Source organism: Colletotrichum fructicola (genome assembly GCF_000319635.2).
Source record: "Colletotrichum fructicola Nara gc5 chromosome Unknown KSG_Nara_v1_contig08, whole genome shotgun sequence".
NCBI lineage: Eukaryota > Fungi > Ascomycota > Sordariomycetes > Glomerellales > Glomerellaceae > Colletotrichum > Colletotrichum fructicola.
Genome location: NW_027094058.1, coordinates 1,338,025 through 1,360,949, shown reverse-complemented (window position 1 = coordinate 1,360,949; position 22,925 = coordinate 1,338,025). Strand labels below are relative to the sequence as shown.

Here is a 22,925-nt window from a genome sequence, read left to right as displayed (position 1 = left end):
AGTGTTTTGATTCCAGAGGGAAATCCGCGTTGTCAAATAGGTTTTGTGTAGTCATGGTAGCGCAATCGCAGGCTGTGCTCTCAAGCTTGCTGGACAAAGCTTCCAGGACATGGCCGATATGTCTTGGAAGTGGTGATGGATGGATCCATAGCTGCGCGGTCCTCGTCGTCTCTCAAGCCGGAAAGAAGGTATTGCTGCAATGCTGGAAGCAGGGAAACAAACGCAGATGGGATGACACAAGGTGTTGTTCAGACAGGGTGCTGGGCGTGAAGGCAGGGCAGCAAGCAAGGCATTCATTAGATTCGTTTGGAGAGAGCGGGACGGACCTGACCCGACTGGACTGTTGCTTGCCCGATCTATGAAATAACTTTCCGGGTTCTCACTTTCCCATGTCGGCACAGACCATGCGGTTGATTATGTCATCTGGATGCCTGACAGCCCCCACCTCAGCCCTCAGGCAGGAACCTAGGTGCACAGTACCTAAGGTAAGCACAGCCAGATCTAAAAGGAACGGCAGGCACGGGCCATCCAGGCCACAGCTGGACTCGCACTCGTTCCAGCACACTGCACTGCAAATGCCTGGCTGTGGTCTAGCGATGGTTGAGGCGGCCCTGTCAGCAGTCACGTGGTGCAGCCCAGTCCTCGAATTTTGATGGATGGGGGAGCATCATGTCACCCAAACTGCAGGGCTGGGTGCGCTTTCACTGCGAGATACCTTCCATTTTCCCATCTGCCCCGGTTGCCCGTTGTACCGTCCCCGCAAACCTGCGCGCTTGCGTGACTTTTGCCTCGGAGGCATGCTCCTCCCTTCAAATGCACGACAACACAGACCAACGCACATTACCCGACCTCCCTAGCACCCTCCATAGGTGCCTAGGTAGGGTAGGTCCAAGGCTTCATTCAGGCTGCACTAGCCACTGAGGCTGCCTGCCTTACCCAACCATGACCTACGCCTCAGGCTAACCGCTATACCTAGTTGACCTGGTCTTTGATTCTGTGTCCTTGAAGCAACATCATCTAGAAGTGACCACGCATGCATCACAGCCCCCTCCATTGCTGCTTGTTGGCTTGATTACCTACCTGTCTAAACACAATCGCTGCTGACCTGCCAGCCCCGTCTCTGCGATCAGCCCAAACAGTAAGGTGCTCCTTGTGCTGTAAACCCAGCTGTAGCTACCTGTACGTTACCCGCCTGCCCTGCCTATCTATCAGGTGTTCCGGGTACCTTACTGCCATCTGTTGGCTGTCTGTCCCCTTGGCCAGTGCTGTGGCTGCCCCCCGGGCCCCATCTCGAATAATATTCGCCTCCACCTGTGAGTCCTGGCCTCATCACCATCTCAGCCCGCTCAGCGCGCTGCATCCCGCCAACCTTTTTTGCGAGCGCACAACACAAACGCCGCCCCCCAAACCTCACCACACCCGGCCGCGAGGGAACGACTCGACTCTTTTGGCTCACCAATATCCTCACCAGACAGTCGATTAGCTTATCTTCATTCAATCCGCCCTCCCCGCGAGTCCGAATCGAACCCACCCCCGAATCCGACCTGTCTCCCTTCCCGAATCCCTCACCCCTCGCAATCCTCCCTTCTCTATGACATCGACGCTTGTTGCTTCGTAGCAGACTTTCGACATGCCGGCCAACCACCGCCAGCCGGCATCACAGACGCCTGCGTCCCCTAACAGCAAGGCCACCGCGAGATACACGAACAAGGACGGCTCCAAGATCATCACTGTCCCAAAAGGTCCCCCCTCCGCTGAGGCTTCGCAGCCCTCCACCCCGACCTCCTCCGCGAAAGCACCCAGCCTGCAAACGACCGCCAACACCAACGGCGCCGACGCACTTCAACCTGCCATTAATCGCAAGAAGCAGAAGCGTCGCGCAAAGGCTGCTGCGAAAGCTGCCGCGGAGCAGGCCGTCGTCCCCGTCCAAACCCCGAATGGCCGCCCCAGTCATCCACCTGGCGCCCCGGCGCCCAAACTCCAAGCTGCCCAAGATGACGCCGACCAGGATTTCAGCGACGACGACCCCGAGGACCAGCCTTCCTACGACGACCATTCCAACACAAACGGCATCGCATCCGCAAAGTCCAAAAAGAAGAACAAGAAGAAGAAGAAGGCCGGCAAGACCCAGCATCTGCCCGACCCTCAATTCGACAACCTATCGCATCCCCCCCACTCTCCATTGGCCCCGCGTGGCAATGGGATTTCAAAGGACAAGATCTGGAACACCAGCTCTCAGGAGGAGCGCGAACGCATCAAGGAGTTCTGGCTGGGTCTGGGCGAGGATGAGCGCAAGTCGTTGGTAAAGGTCGAGAAGGATGCCGTCCTCAAGAAGATGAAGGAGCAGCAGAAGCACACGTGCAGCTGTACCGTCTGCGGCCGAAAGCGGACCGCTATTGAGGAGGAGCTGGAAGGTCTCTACGACGCTTACTACGAGGAACTCGAAACATTTGCTCACCAGGGCGAAGGCCCCCCACTGCTCGGTAGTCACGGGCGCGAGTTTCCTCTGCGGCCGTCACGGCTGCCGTCAGGCTATTCGGGGCAACCACCATCGCGTGGCCGCATAATCGAGCACGTCGGCGACGATGAGGATGACGAAGAGCCCGAAGATGAGTATAGCGACGACGAGGAGGACCTTGACGACGACGAATATGATAGCGAAGATGAGCCCCCCGAGGACGTTCACGACGCTCACCCTCACGACCACCCTCATGATCGAGACGTGGCAGATTTCTTGACGTTTGGGAACAGCCTGCAAGTCAAGGGTATGAAGCTTCTGGACTCTCTACTCTGCAGATATGGTAACATGGACTTAGGCGGCATACTCACCGTTGCGGATGATCTTCTCAAGAACGACGGCAAGCGCTTCATTGAGATGATGGAGCAGCTCGCCGAGCGTCGCATGGCCCGAGAAGAGGACGCCAAGGAGCACTTTGCTCGTGGCTATGCTCATCCCACTAACGGCTCATACTCGAATCATAACCATCCTCCTCCCGAAGACGACTACGACGACGAAGACGAGGAGGAGGATGAGGACTATGATGACAGTCAAGAAGAGGAATACGAGGATGAAGAAGTGAGCTCCTCTCAATACACGTATGACCATAAACACTCGAGTACTGAGCATATTTGTTGTCATCATCAGGACACGATGACCGAGGAGCAGCGCATGGAAGAGGGTCGTCGCATGTTTCAAATATTCGCAGCTCGCATGTTTGAGCAAAGGGTGCTCACAGCGTATCGAGATATGGTCGCGAAGCAACGCCAACAACAACTCATTGCGGAACTCGAGGAGGAGACGCGGCAGGAATCCCAGCGGAAGGCGAAGAAGGCAAAGGAGAACCAGAAGCGCAAAGACAAGGCCGCCCTCAAGAAACAGATGCAGGCCGAGGAGAAGGCGCGAAAGGAGGCCGAGAAAGCTGCGGAAGAGGCTGCCCGACTCGAGGAGCAGAAGAAGAAGGCGGAAGAACAGCGGCTCAAAGCCGAGGAGAAACGCCGCAAAAAGGAAGAGCAGAAGCGCCTCGAGGAGGAGGATCGACTGCGCAAGGAAGCTGAGCGGCTACGACGTGCTCAAGAACAACAAGAGAAACGCGCCGAGGCAGAACGCAAAGCGCGCGAGTTGAAGGAGAAGCAGAAGGCTAAGGAGGCACGCGACAAGGAGTCTCGCGAGCAGAAGGAAAGGGAAGCCCGCGAGCGCAAGGAGAAGCAGGAACAGGCCAAGCGGGATAAGGACCAAAAGGCCAAGGCGGAGCGAGAAGCCAAGGTCGAGAAGGAGGCCAGGGAGAAGCTGAAGCAGGAGGAGAAGGCAGCGCAAAAGGTTGCCGCTGCGGCAGCCGCTGCGGTTACTGTTGCTGATGCTGCCCCTATTCCGATCCCGAACCCGAGCCGGCGGCCATCGCAACATCCCGTGTCGATCCCGACACACCCGTCGAATCCAGCATCCTATGCATCTCCAAAGATACCCGTTGCGACGCCGGCTATTCCCAAGGCGCCAACACCGATCCGCCCGAAGAACGCAATCCAGCCACAGGATGTGAGCATGCCTGGATCGCATGCGTCGCAGTCCAGCTCAACGAGCCAAAATCCATCACCACACCCCGCCACGCCGGGTCACACGAGTCCGGCGCCGATTGGTTCAAGGAAAGGAAGCGTGGCAACGACAACATCACTACCGCATCCTCACTCTGTGTCACCGTCCACCATGAAGGGGCCAATGGGCGCAACACCAGGCCCGTTCGGCATGCCAATGAGCATGCCGCCACCCGGCTTTGGAGGACCACCCCCAGGGTTAGGAAACCGGATGCACGAGCCGATCTTTGGTCCCCCCGGTATTCCTGGCTTCGGAAGGCCGCCCCCGGGCATGATGCCCGGCCCACCCGGCCTCAACGGGCCCGCCGGACGAGGTTTCATGCCACACCCGCCGCCGGGCTTCGGCGCACCCATGGGCGATCCATTGCACGGAATGGGCTCGGCCCCAGTGTCACATTCTCGCCAGGCATCGGGAAGCTTTACAGAAGCATCTTCTCCGGCGCCGTCGCAGCCCATCGGGAGACCGGCGCCCATCGGCCGACCCGGCAGCGTGGTGCAAGGACAGCGAGACGACCAGGACGACTTTGCCAATCAGCACCTCGGCAGCAGCGCGCTGTTGGACGAGTTCGACGACCCGAACCTAAACCCGCTCTCTGCGCCTTTCAACGCCATGGGAAGAGCGCGCCAACAACCCCCTAGACCAGCGTTCCCGAGCATCCCCTTTGGCATGGACAATGCATTCCACAACATGAACAACGTCTGGGGCCCGTCACCCATGAACTTCGCCCCTCCACCGCCCGGACTTGGAAATCCCACCTGGGGCAGCCCGATGATGCAGCCGATGCCGTCCCTGGGTCAAATACGCACCGCCGGCAACCCGCGATCCGTCACGGTCCGTCTCATGCTCTGCCGAGCCTGCAAGGAGCTACAGGCACGCAGCGAGGAGCCGGAGTCCTTCATCGACATGTCGGCTGTCAAGTCAGAGGTGGATCATCTGAGCCGCATGGACGTTGTCTCGGAAGACGAACTTCTGGACCTGCTCGAGACGGAGGGAAACGCGCACAACGGTGGTGGTACGTTTGAGATCCGACGAGACGCAAACGGCCCCGGCAAGCACACAGTTCGCTGGGTGCCCGAGTTCAGTGACCTGTCCCAGCCCCAACACAGGGCGGTAGGCGCCCCGGGCGAGATCGGTAGCCCCATCATCGGCGGCGGGTCGTTGACGTTTCTGTCTAGGGGGCAGTAGGAGCGTCCACCTAGCAGGAACTCGCGGGCGTCCACGGCCGCCGCTGCGGACACCAACCATGCCCCGGGGATTAGGTCTCTGTTCAGGGCCATGCAGTCGGGTCGCTCGCACTTCGGCGCCGATCCAAAGCCCTTTGCGAGTAACCGCGAGTAGTATCGCGTGCACGGGTTCTGGGATGAATGAGACTTGGAATAACCCCAACCCAATGTTGAGGGTAGCGTTAGGAATATGCATATCAAAGTGATGCAGAGCGTGGGTTTATCATGGAGGAGGAGGGCAGCGGCTGTCGGCCTCGAGCGTCCACGCCGGCCGGCTAATAGAATACCTGGTTCTTTCTGCGCAACAGTCGTCCATGAACGTGAAGCCGTGTTTCCATCTTGTTAACCGTCCCTGTTCCCAACTTGAACATCGCCCCTGACATTCGCAGGCAGAAGAGCCAGTCTTAACCAACACCAGATACGCCCTAGCCATCCGCTCCAACTCGATTCCCGTTCTCAAAAAGAATCTCCGTTGCCAAATATCTCCCCGTCCTACCAAAAGTACCCATCCCCTCCAAGTCCCCCCCCAATCTCCACACCTCAACCAACACAAGCCACCACCACACCTCCCTCCAACCCTGACTCCGCCCCGCCCCGCGCACATCCGGCGCAATGCACATTTTTTTTCCTGCGCGTCCCACTTCTCCCGCACACTCTCACACACACACGCACATGCACCATTCATAAGCCCCCATCCGCTCTTCCCAGACACTACCGAAACAGAAACCCGTTGTCTGAAGCCGGTCGCCCGGCTAGCTCAATCGGTAGAGCGTGAGACTCTTAATCTCAAGGTTGTGGGTTCGACCCCCACGTCGGGCTCAATTCCCGTCAGCGATTGGCATGATATCACAGCGGTGCATCTGTTTCACTTTTTGTCGTGGTTTTACTTTACTTTTCTTTCCCTTCTTTTTCAATTTTTCTCCATTCCCTGTGAGTAAGTAGTATTATCTCCAAGTATTTCACGAACGACTTCATCCTAAGATATTACAGCTGCAACTACAAATGCCCTCTATTCGGCCCTCTCTACTCGGTTGAACCTGAGGAGCCTGCCCGGACTTCTTCTAACTTGGTCCAGTTGACGACGTACTCCACCATTCCAAACACCTCAATCATCAATCACCCCGCAAGAGAGACACGTACATCACTAAGCCATCACAAAGTAGTTTCGAAGGAGTAAATCTAATTGTCTATGTGGTATTTCATATCTCATCAAACCCCCTCCCGCCATGAACCATACTCGGTAACAGGTTAGAAGGGGGCCGGCTCTAACAACGAGACACGGTCCGCCACGGTGGCCGGCTTCGGTGAGTGTGTCTCGTTGGGTATCAAGGTCTAGTCTAGTGGGTGGTCTATGGTTTATAAATAACATCAAAGAAATCGAAAAGACAAAGAGAAGAAGGGGAAAAACGACAAGTCTATCTTGGCGCGCCGCCCATCAGTCATGAGACATTAGATAATACATGTTTTTCGTCATATGAACAATGAAAGGGGAAAAAAGGGTTCCGGGTTAGGGTAGACTCCCAATCTCCTAAAGAAAAGGGAGGATGTGAGCAACGGAAGCTGCACTGGGACGAGGCTCAGATCCACGCAGGCAACGCTGCGCCGCGGTCCTCGGCGCCACCCCTTTTCTTGAGCCTCAGGTTCTCGAGACTGCGCTTGCCCCAGCTGAGATGGCGCTTCTGCTTCGTCGTCGTCGCCGTCGGAGGAACCTGCAGCAGCGGCCCAGAGGAGCCTTCACTGTCTGCTGTCGGACTGAGGTCACCCATGCTCTGATTCCAGGGCGCGATGGGGTTTTCATGAATGGGAGGAGAGGGGTAGAGCATAGGGTCGAAAAGCTGCTCGTCCTCAGGGGGCCCGAGAACGACGTTGGCAGACCAGTCGTCCCGCTCGGGGAGGACCATGGGCGTGCCAGGGTGAGGGTACTCCAAGGAATCGGGCTCTTCGGGAATGGAGCGCGGCGGCGGGTGGGAGACGGTCGCGTGGTTGACGGGGAAGAGGAAGCGACGCAGGGTGAAGAGAGTCTGTGGGCCAGTCGTGGATAGTTGTTGCGTGACTTGAAGCTCAGAGTGGCCCTTAGAGGAGAAGGCGCAGGTATGCAGGAGAGGACGGTTTGCGACGCCTGGAAACTCAGGGGCGGGGTGCTCCGGGGAGGAGAAGGAGGTCTGACCGAGTGTCCAGGCCGCGTGGAGGATGCGAGGGACGTCAAGGAGATGTCTGGACTCGAGGAGCTTCTTGAGGTCACCGGAGCTTCTGGGCTGCCAGCGCAGCTGGTTACGAGCCGACTTGTCCCATAGGGTGTGCTTCCACTCGTCCTTCAGACTTCTCTGGCGCAAGAGGTTCTGGACCTGGTGGTAGTATGTCCACTCCGAGGCGGCGCTGCGCTTGTCAAAGTGGCCTGCGAGGTGGTCGAAGAATGTCTCTGCCGTAGAGGAGGCATCAACGTCGGAGGTTGATTCAAAGACTTCCTTGCAGCCGATGAAGCCGCATGCGAAGACTACCTGCGGGCAGAGATCCTGTTTGGTGGTGTCTGGCGCGGGACAGTTGTCGCCGTGTTCGGATTTGAAGTGGGCGACGTATGCCTTTTCAAAGTCGAAGACCATGCGGCAGCACGGGTGGGGGCATACCCAGAGGGCGTTTGCGTGATGGAAAGTGAGGAGGTGCTTCTTGAAGTCCGACTTGCGGCCGAAGCCGACGTGGACATCGTAGACGGCGCACATGGGGCACTCTATCGGCTTGCGCGCGGCCGACCTTTGAGGGCAGGTCTTGGTGCAGGGAGAGATCTGGGTGCTGTCGAGCCAGTCCGACCCGGAGAGCGAGGGTGTGTCGGGGGAGAGGAGAAAGGCGGGCTCAGAATCCCAGGCTGGGGAAAAGAAGGAGCCAGACATGGAGGCGGCATCGTCACAGACGGAGGCCGACGAGGTAGACCAGGGGCCGGACGATGTCAGAGATGGCGCATTGGAGCCAAAGGTTGTTGTAGAGAGAGCAGAGCTGCGAAGGGGGGGCCGGGCTGGTGCTGATGTTGGGGCTGGAGAGGTGATGTTTCGTAGTGTGTAAGTGAGGCTGTTTGTACCGTAGCGCGCCGAAAGATCGCGGAGGATCTGGATGTCTTCCGCAGACATGTTGGGCTGTGCCGAAAACATCTTGTTGTTGAGTCGAAGCTCAGCTCAGCCGTTGACGAGACTGAAGTCGTTGTTTTATATTGACATGGGTGGATGTGGTGTTTGTCGGTTAGTGTCCAACGTTGACTGGACCAAACGAAGGGATGGATATAACGGGTGTGACGAGATCCCGGATCGATGCGAGAAAGACCGTTGTTATGTAGTGATCGAGTGATCCTGACGGCTGGAATCAACCGATAAAAAGTACCCAAGAGTGCGTCAGAAAGGGCAGCGAGTCGAGGTTTAGTACCCTCGCCAAGCGACGACGTCAAAGGGCTGGGTTGTCGCGCAGGGCAGCCGGGCCCAGGGACGGCGGGTGCAGCGGTGTGTGGCGAACATTGGGGTAAGGAAGCCGTGGAAATGTTCTGGCGTGTCGTTGGGTGATGGTAGCGCCGCCGCTGTGTGGTTGTGAGTGGTGTTGTGACGCCTCTTTTCGCATTAGCGCGGGCGCAAGACTCAGGACTGAAGACTGCGCTGCCGGGGTTCACATGTTTGCCTTCCTTGCCCTTCGCGGAAGGCTTCGAGAAGGTGGGCGGCTGGGGAATGGGTGTTCCTTCGTCTTGTCTTGGCCTCCTCCCGTTCGCTGAGAAATGTTCAGGTCGTGGATTCGGGTGAGATGCTTCATCTCACAATGAGCAAATCACGGCCGCAGGCAGCCGGGTCGGCAGGGGGTGGAATGAATCTGCAGCCCATGTCGTGAATTCCCCGGTTTGGCCAGATCTGCGAGTGCGTTGCGCCCTGTTCGTACCTCTAGAGACAGGTCGACAGGAACTCTTGCATACGCCACGGTCCAACCGGTGTCAGCGCGGCTGGGAAAATGGGAAGACACATTGCTGATCCAACCTCGTCTGGTGCGTGGTTGGCGAACCGGATGCCGCAGGGCTCAAGACACATGCATTTCTCCCTTGCACGTCTCTCGTCATGCCCGGATGACGGTCTCTCCTGTCTGACTGCAATGACTGGTGGGGGAGCCTGCGATGGAGGCTGTGCAGCCCAGCTAGCAAAAGCCAAGACTCGTTAGCCGGCTTCTAGAAGGGCGCTAGAACAAAGGATGCAGCAGCTGGGTGGAGGAGCGTATGACGACGTCGGGGGGGCTATTGGGCCAGGAGGTGCGCGTCCCTGCTGTCGTAAGGGCCTTGTGGTAACTCGTAAGGACACTGGGAGCGGTCTAGCGAGGCTTCCTTTTTTGTGTAAGTGGGAGTGATTGGGAATGGTAGATTTGGGATCTGGATGTGGTTCGTCGTGTGAGTGTCTTTCGAGTCTCGCGCCGGCCGGGGCCGAGTCGGGCGAGAGAAGAGGGTCCAGCTCCAGTCCCCAGGATGAGCGTCCTTGGTGGACTCGGTCAGGTTGCGTGTGTGTCGCTCTCCCGCGCATCTTCTTTGTCTGCCCTAGGTAGTCTGGTAGTCAAGCTACAGGCCAAGATTAGCGGCTGGCGATTCGCGACCTTCTTTGTCCGCGGCTGAGCGGGAAGGGAAGATCTGGAGAAGCGTGAGGGAGACGATGATCCGAGGCGCGAGGAAGGTGTAGGTTTTCCGTGGCATCAAGTCAGGTCACGCGACGACGGCCAGAAAGAGCCGGAGGGGTTGGAGGCCGGGTGCCGGTTGTTTGAGAGGTCCAGTTTGGCTAAGGCGAGGTGACCGTTGAAAGAGGGCGACTACTTCTGCGCTGTTGACGTTGGATGCCACCGCATCGGTGGATGGCACGATGCAAGAATGTTCCTGCTTTCCCATGTCAGGCAGGAGCCACAGCTTCGAGGGCGCCTTCTAGCTGGAGGTAAGGTTAGGTGGTGCAGGTAGGTAGCGACGATGGAACAAAGTGGAAAAACACGGTCCGCCACAAGAACCCCTCCCCAGGCGCAAGCCTCAAACGTCCACCAGAAGGGGGCAGCTGCCAGCTTCATCGACTTTGCAGGAAAGCTCGACGAAATGCCTGCCTTTCCGAGCTTAATCAGAATGTGAAGGAACCAACGCCGCATGCCTCAGTCGCCACCACTCTTCCCAGCCTCACCAACGGCGGCGTCGCCTCCACAAACACCGCCAACCACGCACTTACACATTGACACGCGCTCTCTTCTTGTCTGTCTGTCTGTCTCTGCCAATGGAGGGCATCTATCTCGGTGCGTCGCAGGGCTGGGTTATGTGCGGGGACTAGGTTCCCAGGCAAGCTATCCGTAACGCAGGTACGAATAACACAGAGCACTGAAGGACGGGGATCGGTGTTTGAGGGGTCCAGTGCTGGAGTTCTGTGGGGCGTTTGCCGGCTGCTGGGATGCGCTGACGTGCTACAGATACTATATGGATGGTAGAGATGGACGCCCTGGAGAGAATCCCCATCACCCATCACCCATCCCCCGGGGCACCCTCCGTCTCCCGATTTCCCGGCGTCCACCATCCCGTCATCTTCCATGCTCCTCCTCCTCCCCACAGAAGCCGTCCGGCAAACCCAGGTGTAATGTGAAGTCCGACACTCCCCCATCCTCCCCGTCGTCCGCCCTCCTGCTCCACTCCCAAACCATCACCACCAGAGCCCATCTTCCTCTAAGCTGGCAGGCATCATTAACAACAACAACGTATTCCTCCCACATCCGACAGAAAAACCACCTCACCTCACCCCAGCAGCACCAAGAAAACTTTAACACCGCTTAAGCGGAGCATTCTCGTCTCATCGCCCTGTTCCAACGTAACGCGGGTACACCCGAACTCGGTGATCCTCCCCCATCCATCCCCCAAGGCCCAAGTCATGCACCCGGTCCTGAGCCAATCTCTCCCCATGCCGTTTCTTAATCGCGTACCATCACCCAGCACCCTTCCCCCCGTCACCTCGCACTTCGACACGCCAAACGGGATGCCCGTCAAGATATGAGCCGCTCTTTCCACCGAAGAAAAAAAGATGAAACGGTGCCCCCCCATGCCTCGTAGAGATAACAGTCAAAACGCTCCCTCCTACTTGTCCCCCTGCATCCCTCAACATCCTACCTTCACCTGCACCGTCAGTCAGCCCGATCTTCGGATTTCCAACGCATCACACAGTCGCAACTTCAGGGCTTTAATTGACTTCATCCGATGCCGTCCCTTCCTCTCTTACAAGACCGAGTCCGCTTCACAACGCACAATGTCCGCAGCGCCCAAGTTTCCGCTTACCTCACATACTGCGTACTTACACCACCCCCCTTCCCTTTCCCTTGCCCATCCGCCGCCATCTTCCCCCTCGTCCTTTCCCTCCCGCACTCCGGGGCCGGGGGTGCCACGTGGTGTCACTGCCGTCGCAGACAAGATCCCTCAACCTCCTTCGAGTGCCCCGTCCAGGGACCTGGCTCCTGTAACCATGCCACCCTCCCACATGACTCGATTGCCTCACCTTACCTGCTCACTCTTTTGCCCTTCATGACAATCGTCTTGTCCTGGCTGCGATGCGGACTGAGTCGGTTTGTTTAGACGAGATGCTGCTGGACGCGCGGCGTCCGTTCTCGATGCAGAAATAGACGCTGTAAACATCGGACCGTTTTTGCTAGATTATCTCAACTTATAGCCTCTGCGGCGTAAGGCGTGAATTGAGTTTCCGTGGATCGAGTTCCACGGGTGAATCTCCCTCCATCATCCTGCGTCGTTATTAGAACGTCTCATGTGCTCGCCCTGCAAACATGCGGCATTATCTGCCCACCTGTGTCATGTGTAAAGAGACATGCGTTCCGAATATCGTCGTCACTTATCACCGCTGCAATCATTAGTTTTTCAAACAGTGCTCGTTCAAATATGCGGTTCAATGTAAATGTAAATGGCTTCATTTGTGAAGAAAATGGATCGATTCCAGCCACGCCTTGTGGGTATAATGTGCAACATGGCATACACTTTCCCTTGATGCTACCGTGAATCCTTGCCCTCCCCTACCCGTTCCGCCTGCGTCCATGCTTCCTCCATTTCGTCCCGTCTCTCTAAAAAGAGCTCGACCGCGTTTTATGTGCTCTTGTCGCTCGTAATAGAGGCCGTCCTGGATGACCTAGTTCCCAGAGATTCGTCGTAATGTACAGTCCTCCTCTTTCGCCCGTCCCTCGTCATCCAAGATAGTTGTAGCTTTAGTTGAAAAGGAAATAACGGCGGTCGACTGTTATTGGGTATATAGTCTTGCTGGAAACGCCGAAGAAGAAAATGTCCAAAAAAAGAAGAACATCTCGTGCGCGAGATGAAGCTGTGATTTGCGTAGTCATACAGTGTTGTTGATACATGGTTGGTGAGCTTGCTGGCGGATGGTCGATCGGCCTCGAGGCTCTCAGTAGGCCTGTCCCGGCGGGAAGAATCCATCAGGATTGCCTGACATGGAAGGGCTTGTCAGGTTTGCGTGAGGAACGTAAGACGACGAAAAGTCCGTCATCATTCCCGGATCCTGCATCTCCACGTCTTGTTCGGGCGTGCCCCCGGCCATGCTCCGTAAACTCTGCATGTCGTCCGCAATGATGCCGCTGTGATGCATGTTGCTGTTGTTACCAAATTGTTGGCTTGCACCGTTCGGGTCGAACATCTGTGCCTCGGGCATTGTCTGGAAGAAATGTCCGAGCGTGCTGTGATTCTGTCCGTTACTCTGGTGGCTCTGACTGTGGTGGTTTGATTGTGAGGAATGCGATAGACGTGTCTGGCTGGCCATCGCACTCGACGTCTGCATTTGCTGATGAGGATGGTGGAGCTGCGGAGGCCGCACTACCCGCTGCTGTCTCGGCACATAGACTCTTCGCTGAGAAGCCATGTAAGCAGCCAGCTGAGGGTTTGCTCCGCGCGAGATCTTGAAAGAGAAGGGGTCGGCCGGCTCGGGGGGTGCCATGCTTTGCTGCCTGGATCGGTGACCGGACATGTGCATTGTGCACGTGTCGGCGACGGGAGTGATGAAGTCCTCGCGGAATTTGCCAATGCTGCTGGCGTCAGTACCAAGAAGGAAAGCATACTGGATGAGGAGCTTGAGATCGCCAATGTGCCGGCATTCCAGTCTCTTCCTCAAGATTCCAGACGTCTGGGGATTCCACTGCAGCGACGTTCTCGATGCTTCGTTCCACATCGACTCGTTCCACGCAGATTGCACCTGGCTCTGGCGCAGAAGATTGCGTATCCTTGCCGAATACGACCACTCGCCGCTGTTGGTACCTTCGTCGAAGTGCTTCACCACGTGGCTGACGTATTCCTTGAAGGTTGAGCTGGCGTCGGAATCTCCCTGGGCCTCGAACACCTGCAGACAATTGTCGAAGCCACATGCAAACACGACCTGCGGGCAGAGGTTGACCTTGGCTTCGTCGAGAGACATTCTGGAACCACCATGGGCTTGCTTCAAGTGCGTCTTGTAGGCACCTTGCCAATCGAACACCATCTGGCAGCCGCGGTGACGACAGAACCATTGCGCGTTGACGTTGTGGAAGTCTTCGATATGCCGCTTCAGATCGTTTTTCCTTGTGCAGGTCTTGGTAATGTCTTCCTCTTTACAGAAGCCGCACATGAAAGCCCCCTTCTGCTTGGATGCACTTGAGGTGCTTGATGCTGCTTCAGGAGTCGATGAGTCCCACGACTGTTGCTCTTGAGTCTGCGCCGCCTGGGCTTGAGCGGCAGCAGAAGCGCTGCTGCTTTGGCTGCGTCTCCCCAGAATTTTGGAAGTGCCCCGGGAAACATTCGACATGATACTCCCGGTAATGGAAGATGTGTCGGAAAAGGTGCGTATGCTTTGCGTGTCCCATACGCTGGACTCATCTGACAGGATGGACGACTGTGTAGATGAAATGATAGAGGCGCCATCGGAAGCTGAATTGCAATTAGTTGGACGTCGGAAAAGAAAACCAAAAGAAAAATGATAAACCCACGAGTGGTAGTAGTCTCCTGAATCAGGCGACTCAATTCGTCGGCACCATATCTGGTGAGAAGGTGCTTGATCAATTGCCCGTCAAGGACCCTTTGCGTGGGCGACACGTTCGCGGACTGCTGGGAGCCGTCGGCCCCGGGCCAACCATTTGAGGCCATGGTCCCGGCTGTCGAGTTCTCTCGGTCTCGGGATGGTAAAAGTCGAATTCAATTCCAACAGAAATATCGGGCCGGTTACAGGTCTTTGTACAGATGACTGAGCGATTTACTCAGCGTGATGCGGTATTTTGCGATGGGATGGAATTGCGAGAAATAAAGAAGAAAGGAAAGGAGTGTATCGCAGTCAGGATGGGGAAAAGTGCGGGAGGTGGAGGCAAGATTTCCAGGCGGCCGGGGCCTGGGATCTAGCGCTGTGCGCGACGCGGAAACGAGAAAAGAGTATGAAAGGATGGGCAAGTTCGATAAGGGGAGGGCGATGCTGCAGCTAAGTATCGGTGGCAGCGATGGAGTGCCTCCGACCGACAAGGCCAGGCTGGCTTGGGTTTGGGGTCCAGAGCAGGGTTCACTCTATCAGAAGAGCCGTGGGACGTGGCTTGCGGTGCTCGACTGTTGGACCTGCATCCAACTTGACGTGATCCGACACGGGATCTTCGCTAGTGCGGGCGTGGCAAGAGGAACAGCAGTGAAGAAGCCTTGTAAGGAGTCAGGAGAAACGTCGATGTGATGAACGGCGTCTATGTGGAGAGCAGATATGCTTCTGTTATGTCTGTCCGTGTCTTGTCGAATAAGGTACTGGTGCACCAAGAGGCTGGTTTTGCTAGCCGTCTGGCGGGCGGTCTCTCGTGGCTCGTCGCGCGTTTGGGCCCGAGAAATCGGACGGGATGATGAAGGAAGCGGGAAGGCAGCGGCTGGATATATGTCGGCGTGGTGTTTATCTGACGGTAGTGAGGCAAGAGGATCTCGGCAGTTGAACACTTTTATTTCTCCTCTTCGATGCGAGGGTGGTGGTGCTCCTCGTAGTCGTCGTCGTCTCCTCTTGACAGCCCCGTCGTCGCAAGTCGAGAAAAAGGTTGACAAGTGAGAGAAGGTGAAGGAAAGGATAATGTGTGAGGGGAGTCTCAGAGGAAAGAGAAAGAAGCTGAGGTGATTTGCAATTGAGGGGAATTCACACCTGGTCCCCTGGTAGGGTACTCTCCAGAAGTACACACCTACACTTGCACTCTTCAATCTCGCTGTCTCGGCCGGTCTGTTTAGTCTGTCCTCTCCTGACAGCCTGGCTTGCCTGGGTTCAGACGGTCTTGGATTGGGATGGGCTGCGCCAAAATGAGAGAGAACCAGTGCTCATCCCGGGAGAAGCAGCCACTGGACACTGTTCCCTCGTGGCTGTCTCTCTCTCTGTGTCTCTCTCCTTTGGTTTCTCAGGCTCGCTCTCAGACCAAAGACTATCCGCGGACCCGACCCCCGAACCCTTCAACTGAGATGGGTGCTGTGGGAAAATCAATACAGTCCGATGTCCGATGTGCCGAACATCGTTCCCATCGTGCTACGATGTAGAGATTGGGAGCAGAGCCGGGGGTCGCAACGGGGTCACATCCATGATCGAGTGGACTTTGAAGACTGGGAGAGGGTGGTAGCAAGTGCCAGCCCGAGGGAATCCCAGACGGGCAGCCCGGCGAGTTTCGACGTCTTGGTAGCATTGGCGTGCGATAACGAGACGAGTTTAGTGGGCGACGCCACCACTAGGCGTCCGAGGATGGCCCAGAGATAAAGGCAAAAGGAAACAGAAATAGGCACGCTGCCCTTTCGGGTTAAGGCACGACAGCTGCTGCCAGGCTTGGGACAGTCTGTGGCCGGCGAAGGGCCAAGGGTGGGAGCGAGAGATGTGATTGATTGTGGTGGTGGTAATGGTGGTGGTGGTGGTGGTGGTCGATGCATGAGAGCTGCGAGGGACCCCTGGAAGACGGGCACAGGCACCCCTCTCGGTCGGTTCGTTCCATCCGTGGAAAGACAGACGGCCGGCCGGTGGCATTGGGACCCGTCAGTTGATGCTGTGGAAGGGATCTGATATCAATGGATGCCAAGATCAGGTCCGTGTCGATGACCCGGGGCCGTGTGTGCTGTGCCCTGCCCGTCCTGACCCCGGACGGATGATGCCTCGAGATACAGTTGGCAGCATCTGCCAGCCATGATGATAACAGGTGCAGGGCAGGCTCTGTGGCTCTGTCCGGGCCTCTTAACCGGGATCGACGAGATAGGCAGGCCTCATCTGTCAGCAGCGTTGAATCCAGAAGGAATGGGAACAGGAACGAGCTCCGTTCAGCGTCCCAATCAGCGAGGTGGTATTTCCCGTGGAGAGAAGGGGATGCCGGGAGATGCGGGACCCGTCAACAAGGACTCGTGGTCGACCGTCATCGCCGCAGGACCCTGGAGCCTGGACAAGAGCAGGCAGGGCTGGTTTGGACTGAGGGGGCAGAGGAGGACAGCCCGGCCAGCCATCCAGCCATCGAGTCCGCGCGTGGTGTCTCTCTGGTGCGGCGAATGCCTAGTGGGCAAACACGTGAAGGTGGTGGAACAAGGACAGGAACAGGGCGGTCAGCCATTTGCGTGGAAGATCGGCAGCACAAATCGATGGGTGTTTTTTATGTGAAGCTGGCGAGGCATGGCCAATGCCGGGTTGGGCATCGCGTGGTGTTGGCTTCTTGCGTGATTTGGGGCGGATTGCGTCAGTTGGATCCGATTTGCACAGCCCAGACTGGCGGTAAATGCATGTGCGTCTCTTGCATCGTCGTCGTCGTCGTGTTTTCCTTTAGGACTGACGATGGCCAAAACGAAGTCGACGACAGAGGCAAGGGCGAGTTGCGATGGGCGGGTTTTTGGCTTCATGCGGTGTCACGGAAATGATTGAAGTGAAGCTTGATCAGTGGAGGGAATTATTGGGGAAAGCGTGGGGGGAACCTGGCAAGAGCGAGGCAGGGGGGCGCCTTCCTTCTTCTTGGTGGTGGTGGAGGTGGTGGTGGTGGTCGGTACCTCATCCCGACGACGCTGCAGCGCCGTTGGGGGTTGCCTTCCTCAGGTAGGTACATGTGCTGGCGGGAGTTGGGGGCTTAGGTTCACAGTGAGCACTCGTACACCTACCTTCCCTGCAGCGAGTTCAACTGCCCGGGCAGCTGTACAAGTACCTCTCAGTGACCAGAGCGAGCGACCTGCTTCAGGCTTGGCAGGTTCCCTCCGACTTGCAAGTTGCGTCGTTGCTTCAGGGAAAGTGCTCGAGTCCGGCGTCCAGCGACTTCCTTCCTTCGTGCCTTCCCAGAAGTAATCAACAACAAGACAAAACCACTTAAAAATCATCACGTGACCCGTCAAGTACGTACCTTTTATTTGGCAAGGCAGTCACCCACTCACCCAGGGCCCTGGTCGCTCCTCACCGAAAACCCGAAGGCACCTGCTTCTTCCCCGAACCTCATTAGCGACAATCGCAGCACTGCCACTGCCTCGTCTCTCGTCTCTCGTCTATTCGATATCCGTCTGGTGCCCCCAAACTCAAATCGTGGTGCCCTCATCTCTGCTCCCACGATGCTCCCAGGAAACACTGCAATTGCGAAACGAATGCAGCCTTGGGTTGACATTGGCTGCCATTCCCCGGCCCAATTCCCGGCTACCACAAGAAACAGAAGTCAGTCTCCCGCCAAAAACTCTACTTTCTCCAACATCCAGATGCATCAATTCACCCGACTGGATCCAAGCCGCCGCAGCCCAGGTATCCAGAGGGATGGACCCTTGTTTTCTTTCCCACCTCCCGCGAACACCTGCTCCCACTTCCACCGCCCTCCCGGCCCCTGCTCACCTTCTGCGGTACTATCCAGCAAGTAAGGTTCGGATCTATTCCATTTCCCTGGAACACCTTCACTTACCTCAGGTTGACTATGGTGTGCACCTTACTTGCTGTTTAATACGCCGTACTGCATAGTAATACCACGCTGCACATGGCACGGATACACACCACCTCGTCTATCCATCAGACAAACACCACTTTGCAACCATCAGCACTGCGTTTCAAGCCTGCTGCAGCCTAATCAACTTGAGCACATCTCCTCGACATCACAGGGCATGCCTCGAGAGAGCCGGAAGATTGCGCTGCTGCAGGGGGTGCTTCACCTCCCTGCACTTTTCTCTCTCATCCCAGCGACTTTGATAACTGCCCTCAGCAAATCACCTTCACCAACACAGGCACACCACTTGCAGTCATTCAGTCCATCTGTACTGCGTACACCTTCCACGGCTGCAGAGTGTAAGCCACTCAGACCCCGAAACTCCGAATCGCCATTACTGGCCACTGAAGAATGCTTCCAGAAACCAGCAGTCAGCTTCCATCAGCTCCAATTTGGCCAGCCCTCCAATCTCCATCTCAATCACCACCAAGCCAGCTCATCACCACTTCCGCTTGCGACTAGCTCCTAATCCTACCCGTTTTCTCGAACCACGGGAAAGGGAAAAAGAAACGCGGCAATTGCCATTCCTTCATTCCAGCCAGCCCATGACGCAACCTCCCACCAAAAACGTTTCCTTCTCCCACGCGTTGATATCGCGCCCACTCTCGTTCGCGTCCGCCGTCCTCTAACCTCTCAACCTGCCGCCATCGCGTCTTACACTGAGCAATTACACATTCTTTTCCCGCCGGCACTGGAACCTGTCCGGGACTAGGGCCACTGCACGCGGGCCCATCATTGGCCGGCCGGGTGGACCCCCGTTCGATAGCACGGTGCCGTCTCTGATCCCACGACACATGTGAATGACAAAACCCCGATGTGCCGTCGAACTCTCACATAGTGCTCCCTCGAAACACCGGATACGACCACTGCAGCGTCTCCAGCTACAATGGCGGTCAATCTATCCATGAGAAGCAGATTTTTTACCTGACGGGTCTGGTTCTCGCTCATTCCGACATGCACTCATGTCCAGAAGCAAGAAACAATTTCTGGACTCGGCCCCCAATGGCAAACTCTGCCACATGCACTGCATTGCTCTGCTCTGCTCTGCGCCGCTGCTGCGCAACGCGGTGATTCGTGCAACCAATATGCAAGCGGCTGAACGCATCTTGACTTCAGCTGCAACGGTCCTGCTCGTCAGCTCTCACCCGCCGCGCTGCTCATTCGCGATGGCGGACGCGTGTTATCCTGTCAACCTGTCAGTTCTTCTCGTACGTCTGCAATGGTTGCGTCAGGCTTACGCCGCACTTACTCCAGTGCCAACCGCCCCTTCAGCTTGATCCGATGGAGACGATCTGTTACAAGTTGTATAGATCCGCTTGTCCAAATTCCCATCCATTTCTTTTGCTTTTCCGATATTCCCACTTCACCGGTAGCGCCGTTTGAAGCCGATGTCAGCTGGGCACAGCCACCGGGACGGCGCGAGAATGAAACATCCAGAGGCACATCTAAATCATTGGCATCGCTGGCATCGCTGCCTTTCGGACAAACTCCGTGAGCGCCGCGACTCGATGTTCGACTTCAAGCGAGTCTCGAGCTTCCAAGAGCCGCAAATCGAGACGGCGTATGCCTCTAAGCGACGGGGCGGGCTTTCGAGAAAGCTTATTCACTCTTGGGATGAGCTAGGCGCGTCTTATTGGGATCGGCAGATGAGTTGACGGGACGGGGCGGGGACTTCCAGTGAAGTCTCAACGCTAACCCTCACCAAACTCACTTCATCGGATGTCGACTATGACTCCCAATTCTTGCCAACCCGAGGCAGCACCCGGGAGACTCATCCGATGCATTTTCCATGGCAGCATCGTTGTCCATGTTTCCGTTGCCTTTTCCATGATGCACAATGGTTGATTCTTCGCTCTTTCCCGGGGCGGACAACAGTCCGAAGCTGTGGCGAAACTGGTCGTTTGAGTACCCGTATCGTGAACTCATAGAATTGTCGAGTTGTCCCGTTGCTTTCTTCCTTGGCCGGAGATGCCGTTGCCGCAAGTGGTGTCGACATCGGCTGATCCCCCGAGTTCTTGGGTTTGGAGCCCCTTTTCACCTGCAAGACACGACGCATGGGATCCAAAGAGATGATTCCGACGCGACGCTCCATCTAGGAGGGCATGCTAGTTTTAAACACTATACGGCGGTGCCGAGAGAGCCATTTGCCTCTGGCAATGGGCAGCTGTCATCTTTCCAGCTCTGTCATGCTATCAAGGCCGATGGCATGTCAAGCTGTTGCCCTTCTTCTGATCCGTCCTCGTAGTATTGCTGCTCTTTCGGACTACGAATAACGCTGGCCTGTGGCTTCTCTTCACTTGGATTCATGGCGGTGACGAGGAGCAAGTCACTCCTTACGCCCAATATCGGTGTTGAAGCCGTCGATGGCCGCCATCGATTCACCTTACCCAGCCGTTTGCCTTTGGACAGACCATGGAGCGTGCGCATGTGAAGACAGATGCCACGCCCGACGAGGGAGGCCAAATATCAAGCAATATCGACGTGCCTGAACCATCATCGCGCACTCATTCACATCGAAGCACCACTACTAATCCAAGGTACTGTTATGACACACGACAGGTGTGGTACGTCGATGCCAAGTTTCCCTCATCCTTCTCGTTCCTTTGCAGTGTACAGGACTATGCACTCATCAGATGACACTCTTCCCGCATAACGACTTCATCATGGCGTCAATCTGATCTTGATCAACCGTTACGCCGGATATACGTTGTTTCCACCATGATCTCAGCCATTGTTACAAGAAACTGCGTCGAGAAATAGCCAAGCTGGTGCTATCCAGCCACGTAAACCTCCCAACCAGCACACTCGATCAATCTCCCAACGACACCCACCTGAGAGCATGCCATTACCTCACCCAGCATCAGACGCTTAAGCGGAAAAAAGGATTCACGCATCCGTGCCCCAAGGAGAAGCCACATGCAAGGACCCCATCTTCACACCTCCAAATCGGCTAAATCCGTCTCAAGTTTGGGGGATCCGACACACAGCTCACCCACCCCGGCCCGAACCACCGAATGTTCAAGTAACCGGAAACTTGCCGACCACCGAGCCGGACAAGTGTGCGCATCATGCTGGGGGCAGGGAGAGGGAAGCAAAGCATGGACACAGCTGTCCCCGCATATCCAACCGGCGCGGCAGAATATTCGGCTTCATGTGTCCTCATCTTGTCAAACACCGCCGCCGTTGCGGCAAACGACGCCACATGCAGTCAATGCAAACGCAAAGCTAAAGCCAATGCTCCAGCTACCTCCCCACACATCTCTGATGTGGGGAGCTTGGGGTGGCGTCTCAAGATTCCCTTCCTCCCATGAAGCAAACATACCCTCACGTCCGCCATGTCGTTCACGCTGAACCCAGACCTCGACCGTCCCAAGGACTCGCTAGACTACTCCGTCTCCCTCCTCGCCGGAAACTCCGCGGCCGCACAATGGCACCACGCCCCAGACGCCAGCCCCTTCGACGACGGCGCAGCATTCCGCCTCATCCGCGCCGCGGTGATGGAGCAGCACAACGACCCGCAACGGCTGCGGCGAACGGCCGGCGACGTGGCGGCGCTGCTTCCTGCGGAGCGGTCGTCCGAGGCGCTGGCGTCGCTGTGGGGCCTGTTCATCTCGTTGGCGCAGCAGACGCCCTCGAGTAACATCGCAATGCTGGATTTGGTGGTTCTCCTGGACCATCTTGCGCTGTCGCCGAAGACGGCGGCGACGACGGTGGTGGTGAGTTAGGCCCCGAAGCGAACTGTGGGGAATGTAAAGCTCATAGTTTGGTAGGACGGGGTCGAGCAGATTAGTCGTCTGCACGGGTTGGATAGGTGTATCAGGGAGTGCATGGTGTGTAAGTGATCTCCCTGCCTCTCTCTCTATCTCTCATCTCGAAGCCAACGTCTGATTCCTCAAAAAGCGCCCTACGTCTCCGACGACGTCCCCTCCACCCTCACCCGCTGGATCAACCTCAACGCCTTCGCCGCGCTGCTCTGGTCCTACAACCTCGTCGACGGCCGCGACCACGCGGTGCAGCAGCTGCGCTCGGCCTTCGAGGACCGGCGGTCCTCGGACGTGGGCGACCGCGCCGCGGCGGACGCGCGTGTGGTGGCCGCCGCGCAGTGGGCGGTGCACGCGTGCCAGCGGCTGTACCACCTCTCCGTGACGTCGTCAGGGGAAGAAGCCGCAGGGACGAAAGCTAAGCTGTGGCGGCCCGGAGCGCGGTTCAAGGGGCGCGCGGGGTTTTCTTTCCAGCGGTGGGAGTTTTGGCAGGCGGCGTTCGAGGAGGCGCACGAGTTTGGGAGCGGCGGGGTGGAGGCGAAGATCGAGGCGGGGGCGGCGAGCGGGATGATGGAGAAGGTTCTGTATGCTGGGTTTGAGGGGTGATGGTCATATGGAGGCATACTGTAGAGAACAATGAGCTGGGTCCACGAGCCTCGTCATGCGCCGGCTGATACAACGTCATTGGTGTTGTCTATTCTGACGGAAAGACCGGCATGTTGGGAGTTGTTTTCCGGAGTGTACTTGCACTCGAAATCGAAGCAAGGCTCGGGCCGTGAACCCGATAGGTCAGATGAGAGGCATGCGATATCGAATGGGGTATGATAAAGATGGCCAGCTTCTCGGCCGTACTACGATGCAACGAGCTACTAG

The 22,925-nt window shown here is 56.9% G+C and overlaps 4 protein-coding genes across 4 annotated transcripts; 2 read left to right on the top strand and 2 right to left on the bottom strand.

Annotated features, from left to right (window-relative positions):
- Window positions 1-1,630: 1,630 nt before the first annotated feature.
- On the top strand, window positions 1,631-5,275 carry nst1 (Stress response protein nst1; the record flags this gene model as incomplete). The annotated part of the gene is made up of 3 exons (XM_032036162.1): window positions 1,631-2,765; window positions 2,817-3,076; window positions 3,146-5,275. The coding sequence occupies 3 exons, from the start codon at window positions 1,631-1,633 to the stop codon at window positions 5,273-5,275; spliced, it is 3,525 nt and encodes a 1,174-aa protein (XP_031884864.1).
- A 1,615-nt stretch (window positions 5,276-6,890) lies between these two features.
- CGGC5_v013428 (uncharacterized protein) lies at window positions 6,891-8,432 on the bottom strand (the record flags this gene model as incomplete). Its single annotated transcript, XM_032036161.1, has 1 exon — window positions 6,891-8,432. One exon carries the CDS (start codon window positions 8,430-8,432, stop codon window positions 6,891-6,893), a length of 1,542 nt encoding a protein of 513 aa, XP_031884859.1.
- Window positions 8,433-12,737: 4,305 nt separating this feature from the next.
- CGGC5_v013427 (uncharacterized protein) lies at window positions 12,738-14,461 on the bottom strand (the record flags this gene model as incomplete). The annotated part of the gene is made up of 2 exons (XM_032036160.1): window positions 12,738-14,245; window positions 14,305-14,461. The coding sequence occupies 2 exons, from the start codon at window positions 14,459-14,461 to the stop codon at window positions 12,738-12,740; spliced, it is 1,665 nt and encodes a 554-aa protein (XP_031884860.1).
- A 7,165-nt stretch (window positions 14,462-21,626) lies between these two features.
- CGGC5_v013426 (uncharacterized protein) lies at window positions 21,627-22,658 on the top strand (the record flags this gene model as incomplete). Its single annotated transcript, XM_032036159.1, has 3 exons — window positions 21,627-22,007; window positions 22,062-22,125; window positions 22,192-22,658. The coding sequence occupies 3 exons, from the start codon at window positions 21,627-21,629 to the stop codon at window positions 22,656-22,658; spliced, it is 912 nt and encodes a 303-aa protein (XP_031884861.1).
- Window positions 22,659-22,925: the final 267 nt, after the last annotated feature.